Below are 13,240 nucleotides of genomic sequence, written 5' to 3'. Positions count from 1 at the left end.
TGTACAGTTACGGAAATCATTCATAAAAACGGTGACAATTTTTCAATTCCCAATTGGCATCTTGGTGTTTTTCAGGGTTCCCATCCTTATCAGTCTCTAAGCTACACAAGTGGAGATACAGCAGCCGATTCCCCCGCTCATGTAGTGCAGTCCAATCACAGTCCACGAAAGGAATCGTTGCTCAGTTACTTAACAGGGAGCCTCCATAGTCTGCACAATTTGATAGATGCCACGCCTCATCGAGTGAGCGAACAAACCGCGGCGAAGAGCACCTCCCTCACACGCACAGGCACGCCGCTCTCTTCCTTTGGAGTTTATTGCTTTTTGCAATCTAATATTAGATGGGCGAAATTGTGCAGAAAATTGCATTTTTACTGATATACTGCGTTGCCTTTGACAGAGCAGTATTTTATGGGATTATTAACTTAATTCTGTAACAATTTTCTCCCTAGGATTATTATTTTTCTGCCCCAAATATGTCCATGAAGTGCTGAAACATGAAACTTGATAGAATGCTGCTACATCTTACCTATTATTTATTGTAAGCACCACAAAAAACAGTCAATTTAAACTTCATGTTGTATTTTATGTAGGCAACAGTATGGGTACAGACATGCTGACAGAGCATCCTCTTCTCTCTGAGCCGTTTACTGTCAGCTTCTACAACTGGATGTCCAACGCTGTTGGCAACCGCACGGGTAACAACATTCAAGACTCTCCTCTTAACCGCTCCCAACACAACAGCCTGCAGACTGGAGGTGAGCGTGTTTGTGAGGGATTATTATATTGACAGAAGCGTCAAAGAAAGTCTATTGACTGTGAATACTAGGGGTGTCCTCGACTAAGGATTTACTTATTCGAATCGAACCCATAGTCGACTTTTATTTTCTTTCACAAGCAGCACACAGAAACAACCTTTTGATAAAGTGACCAAAACTGTCTTTCAAGTGATGAACAAAGACAAAACGGACGATGCATTTATATCTTAAAATGAAAGGCAACATAAACATTTGTTAAATGATTCCTCTTAACATTTTAAAGCCATGATCTAAAGAACATCACACAAAGATATAACAAAAATATTTTGATAACTGAACCTAAAAAAATAACAAATGTGATCCTGTCTTGGAAACCCCGGCTTACAATTCATCGATTTTATTTAATTTGGAGATTTAGCGCGTCAAAGTAGTTATGACCAAAAAAAACCCTGACAAATAATATATAATTTGTTATTGTTACTGTGAATGATAAAAACTAAGCTTAATATACAATTCATTAAACGTTAATTTATGACAAGAATGAAATTAATGATTTTATAGACACAACGCATTATTATTTAGCACAGAAATACCTGCTTGCTTACTTTGACTATCTTTGTATTCATTTTAGTTACAGAAACACCTGATAATTCTTATATTATTTATTTCAGAAATCTCTTTTCTGTCATTTGAAAGTGAACACCGACCATAATAATAAATCACAAGACAGTAGTGGTTCGGTTAAGATATTTTCCGTGTCATCACCGAAATTTAAAGAAACGGCTTACCTGTTTTTGTAGTTTAACTTTTGACAAGATAAATAACCTGTTTTAAATACATTTAAAAAAAATTTATACCCTTCGAAAAAAACTTTTTTTTGTTTAGTTTGATGAACTCCTAAATATGATCCTAAATATGACACGCAGAGCACCTAGCGCGTTCGGCTAAATTGCATGCACCAGCACCATAGCCAGCACGCAACAGCGCAACATCAATACAACGAAAAAGCAATCCAAAATGTACAAACTTTAATTAGATCAGAATTTAAGTTTATAATAAATAAAACATTTGAATAAAATAAGGTCAGACGTAACAAGGTGCAGAAGAAAATTTGTGCAAAATGCCTGAATTGCATGGAAACTAAATTTATTAACGCATTTTAAAAATATTTATTGAAAGCTAATTCACATATTATTTTGGAAAAAGCTGTTATATGTGAAATCAGATAATGTGCACCCATGTACGAAAAAAATTGAATTATCCTCATTTCATAACACGTCTGCGACTGTGAGATTGGTAGTTAAATCAGGCTTCTCCTATTAATGCATTGAATCTTCGACTATTCGGGGTCACCCCTAGTGAATACCAAATTGTGACCCTATTTTTAAAATCCAGGCTAGTCTCACAATCTTTTCGTGCGAATGTGTATGCATGTATGCTTGTATTTAGTTAGCTGTGTTTAGTCTAATTTACACTTTATGCAGAGACTCAAGTGTGTTATTAATTTGTGCAGGAGTGCTTCCCACAATTCCTTCTGCTTCCGATTTTAACACCGTACTGTCAAGTGATCAGAACACGCTGGACACACACTCCCAACACACACACTCTCAGCACAGCACAAGTCAAGAAGACCTGCTTGAGCAGGATGAGACGAACCTCTGCCCCGCAGCCGTGCAGCTGGCTGACGCACAGGTACGCATGTTATAGACACACCAAAGCATACACTCACGGTCAGAGTTACAATATGAATTTATGATCATGCATGCCTCCTTTCTTTGTGTGTCACGGGTTTGAATGTATAGGTAGTATTCAAGCCATTGCTGAGTCACATCGGTTTTCAGCCCCAGGATGCTCCTCCCCTCAGTTACAAGATGTATTTTGGAGAGCACCTGTCTTTCAGCGGCACTCTTGACTGTTTGAGAGCCGACATTGTGGACTCTGACACCAGCAAAGAGAGAAGGAATAAACGCGCACACAGGTAAAGCAGCAGTCCTACCTTTACCAGTTGTATATCTTTGTGGTCACATACTTTGTGATTTGAAATTTTATTCAAATCTATTGTTTCAGGCAGGGCATGGTGAATATCCCTCCACTTGATTTCAAACCCGCCCTAATGATTGAAACGTTCAGCCTGAACGCAGTCGTCCTGGAAAAGTGTATGTCTACTCCTCCCTCCGCCAGCGCGCTGTCTTTCCACGAGCTGAGTCGTCGACCCCAGGCCAGCGTGCACTGCCATTTTACCGTCGCCTGCCAGGCGATCCGTCAGCACGTTGATATGGCTCTGGTCCGCCTCATTCATCAGTTCAGCACCATGATCGATGACATCAAAGCCACACAGACCGACATCAAACTAAACCGCTACACGGCCGGCTCCTCGTCCCCCACTCCCACCAAGGCGAGGCCTTACCGCGAATTCCGCTCATCCGATTTAAGCCGCAGTTCTCGCGGTAGTCTAAATGGGGCTTCTCGGCTGGGCACGCAGAAGAGTAAGCGAACCATGGTTGGCCCGGGGCTCGACACGCTGACTAGGAATCGAGAGCCTCGTGGGAGGGGCACACTGGGAAGATCTGAGCGGAGGACGTCGAAAGTGTTGCGGAAGGGTTCGCGTGATGTGGTTGACCACATGACGATTCAGATGGATGACTCGGACTCCATCACGGTGTCGGAACAGAGCGAGCCGTCGGCTGAGTGCTGGCAGAATATGTACAAGCTTCTTAATTTCTACTCGCTCATATCAGACCCCACAGGTATCCTGGAGAAGAACCAAGATAATGGTCTTTCAGGTTGGATTTTTGCATTAATATGATTCTGTATTTTCATTGGCTCTCATTAGAATTGCCTGTTTAAGTTTTATTTTTGCTGTGCAGAAGGTGGGCGGAGCCCTGCAGATCCTCCGTGTCGATTGGTGTTCGAATCGGAGAGCGAGACGCCATCCAGTCGCCTGGGTCGTAGACGGAGCTTGGTAAGCTCTGAGCCCCAGCATGTGACGCTGATCGTGTTTGGCGTTGGCATGGTGAACCGCACACACCTCGAAGCAGACATCGGAGGACTGACCATGGAGGCGGAGCTTAAGAAAATACATGGCAGTTTTACTCTAAAGGAGAAAATGAAGGGTGGGTCTCTCAGCATTAAAACACTTTAAAACGTCACGCAGGCTTACAAAAAGAATGAAAATATAATTTTGTGCTGTACTTCTGTCTTAATGCAGACATTCTTCATCAGAAGATGACAGAGACCTGTGCATCGGCTCACATCGGCTGCGTGAACATTGTGCTTCTGGAAGGAATTTCACCTGACATACAGTCAGTAATGCTTCTTCTGTAAAACCTAAACTCTAGCTGCGTTTCAAAACCTAGTGAGCTACCTAACTAAGACTAGACTGCTCTTGTCTTAGATATCATATTTTTGCCAAATTCTAAGACGTTATTGCATGCATCAGAAAATTGTAGTATTTAGCCCAGGAGATGCGTCAAATAAATAAATCAAATAAACTATGCTTAGGCGTTAGGCGTGCACGTACGTTCGCATACACGTAAATAAAAGTAATATGTATATCTTTTAAAGATGCAATTTGTATTTTCTGCGCCGCTAGATGGCGCCAGATCAAATCAATAACAATGACGTTGTTTAATGACACTCTGAAGCAGCGTGGAATTATGGGATTTGTAGTCTTTAACTCAACAGCTGATGGCCATTAATCAGACGCGAACGAGAAATCACGTTGACGGATAAGGTAATCAAGTCTTATAAATATTGCGTTTGATGACAGTGTTTATTTCATTACGTAAGTTTATATGTGATGTTCAAAACAAAATTGTTAGTCATAGATGTTACAGTATTAGTCCAAATTCAATGGTTAACACAGCACAGAATTAAGTTTTCAACTTACAATCTACAATGATTTTTCACATAATGTATTGACAATACAAATCTTATTGTGAAGTGTCTTAAAATGACCATTTATATTGCTGTACAATACCTCTTGATGTGCATATCGTCCACGGGAAGACGCGCTGATTACAATCTACACACTAATGTTGTGATCAATATAATAGCATACGTTTTTTGAAGGGTTACGTATCAAAACAACTCACCCATCGCGTAAAACACAAGCAGGATCAGAATCTCTGTTTAGTTAAATGTTGTCGCGAAGCTCTCTCCATCCAGATAATGCAACACCAAATTGATCCTCAATCTTTCTCTCGTTTTGTTCCAAACTCTTCTTGGGTTGTTTGTTTGGCCTGTACGCTTACATGAGCTGTCTTTGCTGACACAACAAGCGGCAGACGGTAAAGAGTAATGCATAAGTCCATAAGCAAGCACGTAGCCCGACAGGCGCTAACGCATAGTTCCGCATTTGTCCACGACACTGGCTGCGTCCGAAAACTCAAGGCAGTGACTTGTTGCCTCGCTGCCTCATGAGGAAATGACTTCAGAGGCATGAAGGCAGCTCAGAGAAAGGCTTTCCGAATCACTTCAAAGGCAGCGTGTTTGAAATATAAACAGAGAGCGCCTTTGTGATAACTAATCACATATTTAAAAACTACAATACTAATTTCTCGCTAGAAATGCTATTAAAATGTGTAAAAAGTGAAAATATACCTTTATTTACACTAAATTTGTGCTCCAGTCGCTTCCTTGGCCGCCATTTTATTTTTTCAGGCTCGACCACTGTTGTCATGTGGTTTTTATGTCAGGAAAGGCGGTGACAAAGGGTTACATGGATATTAACGTAATTGACAGGAGACTGCCCCGTAACAATGTTTTGAATGGAAATTTTCTCAGGATTTACAAGTAGTTGAAAACATTACAGATATTGATAGTAATCAGCTGGACAAAATATATAACACTGGCCTAGTGGTTTTTGGACATTTTACTGCAAATATCTTACAAATTGCTCCTTTAATTAAATTTACCATGAAACAGATGTTGCGATTGTCTTAATTATTTCTATTTTGACACATTGCAATAAGCATTTACAGTTATGTGACACAACTATGTTTTACATTTTATTTCTTAATTTATGTTTCCTTATATGTACAGTACAAATATGTACTTGTACGAATAAATGACTGTTATGAATTGCTTTCTCGATGGGTAATTTTCCCCTGTTCTACCTTCCTTTTTCTACCTATCCTCTCTCGTCTTTTTGTTTTTTCTGCCTCTTTCGTTGGCAGACTAGAGGATTTTCCAACCTCGCCTACCAGCACAACCAAGCAGGAGTTCCTGTATGTCCAGTTTTCCTCAGTAACCCCGTTCTGTCCTCATTAACCGTTTAAAACATCTCATAACATTTGTATAGTTCTTTTATATTAATTCATTTACCAAATATTTAATAATTCCGCACCCTCTAGTGTGTCTCACAGCATTTTGTGATGTCATTATGTATCGTATATAATCATGACACTCGTAGACTAGTCCTAGACTAAAATAAATGCAAGTTGAAATCCAAATTGAAAACAACTTGCATTGACATGTCTTAAAATACACCAGTGCCCTTTGTTTTGCCTTAAAATGCACACAGGTAATGTTTTAGTAAGACATGTTTGTTAAACTTAATTATATTTCCTATATAAACTAAGGCCTAGTCCTGGTTTAAGCTAATCCCTGTCCGGGAAACCACCCCATAGTCTTGTTTATTTTATTTATGCTTTGTCTATAGACAACATAAATAATGGAGGTTATTATATCTGTTTTGCACTGCAGTGCAAAATGTGTCTGAAACAAGCCCGTTTTAAAGCATCAACAAGTATTTAAGTTTATTTTTATAAGCTTAATGCATATAGTCACCCTAAACTGGCAGTATACCTTCAGAGTGGGCGTCATATCTGAGGCTTGGTCTATTTCTTACCGTTGTCTTTCAGTAATCCATCTGTCTCTATCTGCTTGTTGTTTCCACCTTCTTTCCAGCCATATAAACATTTCATCTGTTTATTTATTCGTAGTGTTACATTTAACTTTTTCACTGGCAGTGTAATTGTACAGTTTGACTGAATGTTTGTTTGTGTTTGTTTGTTAGGACGGTGGTGAAGTGTAACATCGCAAAGTCCCAGGCTTTATATAACGCTCAGCGTGGGCTGAAGACCAACAACGCTGCTGTATTTAAAGTGGGCGCCATCTTCATTAACATCCCACAACACCCTGCAACGCTTCATAGCATGATGGTCCGTAGCTCCCACCAGCTCTCAAAACAGATATCAGACCTCATTCGGCAGCCCTCCAACATGTGAGTCAAACTTGGACACTTTCTCCTCTAAAGTTTGAATACACTTTTTTGAGTGATATTAATTCACCTGTTCCTGTATCAGTCCACCTCCCAACCGAGAAGAAACGCCCACTCCGCAGCCAGTGGAAATGAGTGTCAATCAAACTCCGGTGGAGGCCAATGAGTTTCCTCAGCTGCCCGAGGGGCTGGAGAAGAAGCCAATCGTGTTGAAGTTCAGTGCGATGCTGGATGGGATCACAATTGGTGCAGCTCTGCTACCCTCTCTCAAAGCAGAATATAAGATGGGCCGAATGAAGAGCCACGGGATGACGGGTACCCAAAATTCCCACATACCGTGCTGTAAGAGTGTACTGTAAGATCCGAATGGATCTGTTTATGTAGTCATTTTTGTTTGTAGTAGATGTACTTTTGGTTGTTGTGGTGCATTAGACAGTCACGTTTACACATACAGTCTTTACTGGTAAATTGCAGTTAACAGGTCATATTTGAACAGAACCTTTCTGGTAAATCAGTGCTGCCAATTTACCAGTAAGCGAGGTTGGAAGATTACCAGTAATTTACCGGTAAGCGATACATGTGAACAAAAATATAGATTACTGGAATTTAGAACAAACGACGTCAGACCGTGCTGACAGCTTCGAGTCAATCATAACGTTTTGATACAGATGACGCGTTTACCCCCTGTTGTTTAAAACAGCTTACCATCTATTTGCCGAATTGCTGGCGTCCTTAGCAAACCCTCTGTAAAGCCTAATGTGCAAATAGTACTGTTGTTTAAGACGCAAGTTTCGTTTGACGTCACCTAATTGAATGTTGTTTGGTCATGTGCAACTTCGCGACCGTCTGCGTTTGCCACAGATTTGAAAACAACAACATACGAACAGTGGATATGAAGTAATAAACTGCCATTGTTTAATTCCGCTTTCCCTCAGAGTTTTCGGGTATTTTGATACTGATTAAATTTTATGGTAACTTACTGGAATAACTTTGTGAAAGAGGCTAATAAGTGATAAAAAAAGTATAAAATTATAATATGAGAAAAAATCGCTAGTTTTAGCTATATAAATAGAGAAAGTGACCAAGTAATGACACCAAATGCGAAGCATCGCGTTTCACGCTTTAGATTACTCATGGGATTTAACTTTGTCATGCAAATTTTTTGCTTGAGTTGAATATTTTCAACTTACAGGAAGACACGTTTTTGGGGCAATCACGCAACTCAATGTGCGTCATTCGCATCGTCCTGTGGGAGTTCACGTCTATTCGTGTCTTTACATTGACTTTGTTTGTAATCTACAAACAATTCGCGTTTGATGTGTACGCCCAATTAGACACACATGGCATATGAGCCTTAACTTGGGTTTCCCCATGCTGCCTTGCGCGCAAATTTAATCACGCTCCAAGTCTAGCATGGAAACTATGGACCTATTTTGCCCCTGAAATAGGAAACCAATCACAGAACGGGGAGGGGCAGCAAGACGATGACGACGTCTATGCGACACATCGATTGGCTAGGAGCTAAGTACAGACGCATTTGATAGACATTCGTAGCGCCCAATAAATGGCTCAGGGCATTCGTAAACCACGCCTTAAATACGAGAAAATGTGGTTCCCCGACCACGTCTCATTCTCTTTGAGACTGGTCTGGTGTTAGCCAGGCTATATGAGCCTATTTATCTTGAAATAATAAAAGATGTAGACATGTTAGAATTACAAGCGCTAATTGTTGTGTTGTGTCTCTCACAGGTGCTCAAACGCGTTTCACTTTTGAGCTGCCCAATCATAAGCTGTGTTTCCAGTCTAAAGTTTCCCCCGTGGATGTGTCGGCCCTGCCCCCTACAGCCAGCCTCAACCTGCCTCCTGTCACCATGTCAGGACAGTACATCATACAGGAGCTCGAGGGCCACAGTGACACCGCCTGGGCCCCCGGATATAACAGCTACCTGCAGGGAAACTACCTGCGCTGTGTGGCTGAGGTGTGCCAAAGACTTCACTGCTGTATTGTACTGGATCTAAATGCATTGATGGATTATCGGTTGGTTGATTTGGTTGTAATGGATGCGATGGATTTTTTTTTTTTTTAGATTGGCTCTTTCGAACACAACTTGACTACAGATTTGCTCAACCACTTGGTCTTCCTACAGAAGGTCTTCATGAAGGAGGTCAATGAGGTCATACAGAAAGTGTCAGGTATGACCAGTCCAAATGAAGACAGCAAGAAATAAAGTAGCACACAGAGAAGTTAAAGGGGTTATATTGACTTTTTGTAATTGTTTAATTATTAAGTCTGCAAAGATTATTTTACACCTTCTCGCTCAATTGAATGCTTTTTTCACAGCTTAGATTGCTGTCACGTCTGAAATATTTTTCACTATCACACATCTTTCTTTGCAAACCTACATTATACGTCACATTGTACAAAATAATTGATGGTTAAGATCAGATTGTAGCAACTATGAAGCTTGTTAAAATTAAACCACTCATCTTTTCTGACTCTTCATTTCTATCTCTATGATTTAATTATCACAATGTAAAAAAGTTGGTTAAACTTAAAAAATTAAGTTACCTGGTTGCCTTAAAATTTGTAGTTAATAAAGACAACAATTTTTTAAAGTTCAACGTTTTCAGACAGATACATTTGTATGTCCTTTGTATTTTTTTGTCAGGAGGGGAACAGCCGATCCCACTATGGAATGAACATGATGTATCAACAGATGGTGACAAACCTAAAATCCTTCTGTATTCTATTAACCTAACACTTAAGGTATTGATGTCTTTAAATGACGTGTTTATCCATTAAGGTGAATTCACAAGATCTTTTTAGTGAAATGCTTCTATTGTAGGGGATCCAAATGACAGCCACCACACCCTCCATGAGGGCAGTTCGCTTCGAGACGGGTTGCATTGAGCTCGAATTGTCTAATCGGGTTCAGTGCAAGACCACGCCCACAGGAAGTAACTACCTGAAGCTGTTTGGGAAATGTCAGGTGGATCTCAACTTGGCTTTGGGCCAAATTGTCAAACATCAGGTAGTTAACAAAACATGAAGAAATCGATTTTTCTTGTTGTTAAAACACCATTCATTGCTGAATGTTTCTTGCAGGTTTATGAGGAGGCGGGGTCAGATTTTCACCAGGTGGCGTATTTCCGCACTCGCATTGGCTTGCGAAATGCATTACAGGAAGAGATCAGCGGCTGCTCTGACAAAGAAGCGGTCCTAATTACTCTTAATCGTCCAATCGTTTTTGCCCAGCCGGTGGCGTTTGACAGAGGTCGGTCCACAGTGAATGTTTTGGTATTGGTGTGGCTGTTGTCTGATGCTGTTTTGTTTATAATTGTGTTTCCTGTGTCTGTTGTAGCTGTGCTTTTCTGGTTGAACTATAAGGCCGCCTATGATAATTGGAAGGAACAGCGGTTGGCTCTGAACTCTGACATTCATATGGCCACCAAAGAGGTTGTGGATAAACTGCCAGCCATACAGCAGACCAGTGTCCAGGCCTTCAGTACCCTCTTCCTGCAGCTCACCGTTAATGACCTGGGCATCTGCCTTCCTATTACCAGCACTTCACAGGTGATGTATGCTCACTAAAACACAACATTAAAGATAAACTTTAATTGAGCTTTCCTCAAAATAAGGTTTTTATAAATATATTTTTTTTAAATATCCCACAGTTATACCTGTTTTAAATGGATATTCACCTAAAATGTTGTTCTAAACCTTGAGTTTCTTTATTTAGTTCAACACAAAAGAAGATATTTTTGATAAATGATGGTAAGAAAAACAAATACTATGGAAGTCAATGGCTACCGTCTATATGAAAATGTTTTTTGTATTCAACAGAATAAAGAAACTCTTACAGGTTTAAAACAACGTGAGGGGGTGAGTAAATGAAGACAGAATTTTCACTTTTGGGTAAACTATATCCCTGTAAGGCTTATTCAGATCAAGTTTCAGTAATTTTTTGTACATAAACTGGCTGTCAAAAGATTAATCACGATTAATTGCATACAAAATAAAAGTTTGTGTTCACATAATAATTACACACAATACACACACAAATATATTATGTATATATAAATACACACATATATGTGTATATGTGAAGAGTTCGTTGCAAAACGAGATAACCACCGTTTTGTTAATTGTTCAGAAATCGCGTTTTTTGGTTGTGCATTCCAATTAATTTCAATGCAACTGCAGTTGGTTTGTTTTGATTGAAACCTTCATAACTTAAAAAATACAGCTAAGTAGCACCATAAAACAAAATAATAACATGATAACATAATAATAAACATGTTTTGACAAAAATGTTAAAAAATGGATTTATCTCGTTTTGCAACGAAACTCTTCATGTATACATTTTAGAAAAATTATGTAAAATGTAAATGTTTCTTAAATACATAAATTAATGTTTGTGTATTTATATATACAAAGTACCATATTTTCCGGAATATAAGTCGCATCAGTCAAAACGGGGTTTTGAAGAGGAAAAAAACATATATAAGGCGCACTGGACTATATGTCGCGTTTGTTTAGAAAATGATTTCACAAAATCCAAGCCGAAGAACAGACATTTAGGGCCAATCTCATTTCTCTGTCTTACCCCTTCTTCTTTGTCTTTGTCTTCCACTTGCCCCTCGAAACCGAGTAAAGGGGAAGGGGTAAGACTGATCGTTCGTCTAAAAAAATGAGACACCACTCGATTACCGTTTGCGTCAACTTCCCTTGCAGTTGTCTCAGGTTGTGGTATCGTTTGCCTGAGCGGAGCTCAACAAATAGCGCATAACTTAGCTGCTAGCTAGCGCCTTACCTAGTGATTCAGAACAAAAACATTTCAATTAAAACTGCTTGAACATTTTATTTAAAGTATCATAAAACATGAGTGTCATAATATAATCTCAATTAAACTGCAGGAAATAACGTTACTTTCATTTGTACGACTCCTTGACAGTTCGACGTTCATCAATTAAACGTCTTGATGCCGGCTCTCCTGAGAAATTCCTACGTTAACGTTTACACCTCTCTTTCAAGTGTGGTCCTTATCACACTTCGTTTAAAAGGCTATGTATCCCTACGCCTTGGCCCTAGCCCTTGATCAAACTGATAATTGAGACACCACTTCTCCGCACATGAACGCGCAAAACCGAGGTGAAGGGGAAGTGGTAAGACGCACCCTAAATCTGGAAAGGCAAGTTATTCAACTAAACAATAGCACAGAACAGCAGGCTGAATAGGTGTCCGTACATGTTAAAGTAACATAAACCGTTATTTACACGATACACAATAGCATACAGAACATATCTGGGGGATGCCGAATAGGCTAAATTAACACGACAAGCCAAATCAAGTTCAACAAGCTCCCGAAGTCATTCCGCATCACTGAATCCATTGAATTACATAAAAACAGAAGCAGCATAGAGCGGACTCTCGCGGCTGTAGACAATACTGGTTTCTCTTGGTTCATATGAAATAATTTTGATGTATAAGTTGCACCTGACTATAAGTTTCAGGTCCCACCAAACTATGAAAAAAATGCGACTTATAGTCCGGAAAATACGGTAATTACACAAAGTGCACACATTACGCAGAAATAAACTTTTATTTTGCATGAGAAAAATCGCAATTAATCTCTTTCGTTTAATGCATAATTCAAGTATTAAAACTAAGGATGCACCGATTTGTTTTGCCAACATCAATTAAATATACAATTATTGGCTGATACAGATAATTGTCACTTGCTCACTTAGTTGCACTTTTTTCTTTAAAATAAATCACTGTTTTAATCATGTTTTAAAATCCATTTTTTTATTAACAGATTATATCCAATCTTTTCTCTAGATGATACAAAAATTAGCTCTAATTTGAAGATATTGATCTTTGATTATTGATGCTTAATCTCATTAGTGTTTGTGATTGGAATACTTCACATGTCCATTAAAAAGATGAGCATACTATTGTATCAGAATGACTGATGGTTATTAGCTCTTTCTATTTTCTTCTTCAGACCAATCACAGTATAGATTTTGACACTGGTTCAGCGCTGGTATTGACCATTGAGAGCACACTAATCACAGCCTGCTCCTCCGAGTCTCTGGTCAGCAAGGGCCATTTCAAAAACTTCTGCATTCGATTTGCTGAAGGCTTTGAGACCACTTGGGATGACTGGAAACCAGAGATCAGAGGTGACCTGGTCATGAACGCCTGTGAGTAACCTTCATTAATGTCTAATTGTTTCTTAAATAAAACTCCCCTGAT

At 39.4% G+C, this 13,240-nt stretch overlaps 1 protein-coding gene across 1 annotated transcript in view; it reads left to right on the top strand.

The window, feature by feature from the left end:
- kiaa1109 (KIAA1109 ortholog) overlaps positions 1–13,240 on the top strand; it is an 81,142-nt gene that overhangs the window by 41,121 nt on the left and 26,781 nt on the right. The window contains exons 42-59 of the mRNA XM_073873111.1: positions 76–289; positions 594–758; positions 2,272–2,450; positions 2,561–2,736; positions 2,826–3,541; positions 3,626–3,871; positions 3,967–4,060; positions 5,936–5,986; positions 6,778–6,984; positions 7,067–7,323; positions 8,731–8,960; positions 9,069–9,174; positions 9,651–9,748; positions 9,828–10,013; positions 10,088–10,256; positions 10,344–10,555; positions 10,826–10,864; positions 12,990–13,188. Coding sequence (XP_073729212.1) covers positions 76–289; positions 594–758; positions 2,272–2,450; positions 2,561–2,736; positions 2,826–3,541; positions 3,626–3,871; positions 3,967–4,060; positions 5,936–5,986; positions 6,778–6,984; positions 7,067–7,323; positions 8,731–8,960; positions 9,069–9,174; positions 9,651–9,748; positions 9,828–10,013; positions 10,088–10,256; positions 10,344–10,555; positions 10,826–10,864; positions 12,990–13,188 — 3,544 coding nt within the window. The remainder of the gene's footprint in view (positions 1–75; positions 290–593; positions 759–2,271; positions 2,451–2,560; positions 2,737–2,825; positions 3,542–3,625; positions 3,872–3,966; positions 4,061–5,935; positions 5,987–6,777; positions 6,985–7,066; positions 7,324–8,730; positions 8,961–9,068; positions 9,175–9,650; positions 9,749–9,827; positions 10,014–10,087; positions 10,257–10,343; positions 10,556–10,825; positions 10,865–12,989; positions 13,189–13,240) is intronic.

The sequence above is a fragment of the Misgurnus anguillicaudatus genome, chromosome 11 (genome assembly GCF_027580225.2).
Source record: "Misgurnus anguillicaudatus chromosome 11, ASM2758022v2, whole genome shotgun sequence".
Classification (NCBI taxonomy): Eukaryota; Metazoa; Chordata; class Actinopteri; order Cypriniformes; family Cobitidae; genus Misgurnus; species Misgurnus anguillicaudatus.
This window is presented reverse-complemented; position numbering and strand designations above follow the sequence as displayed.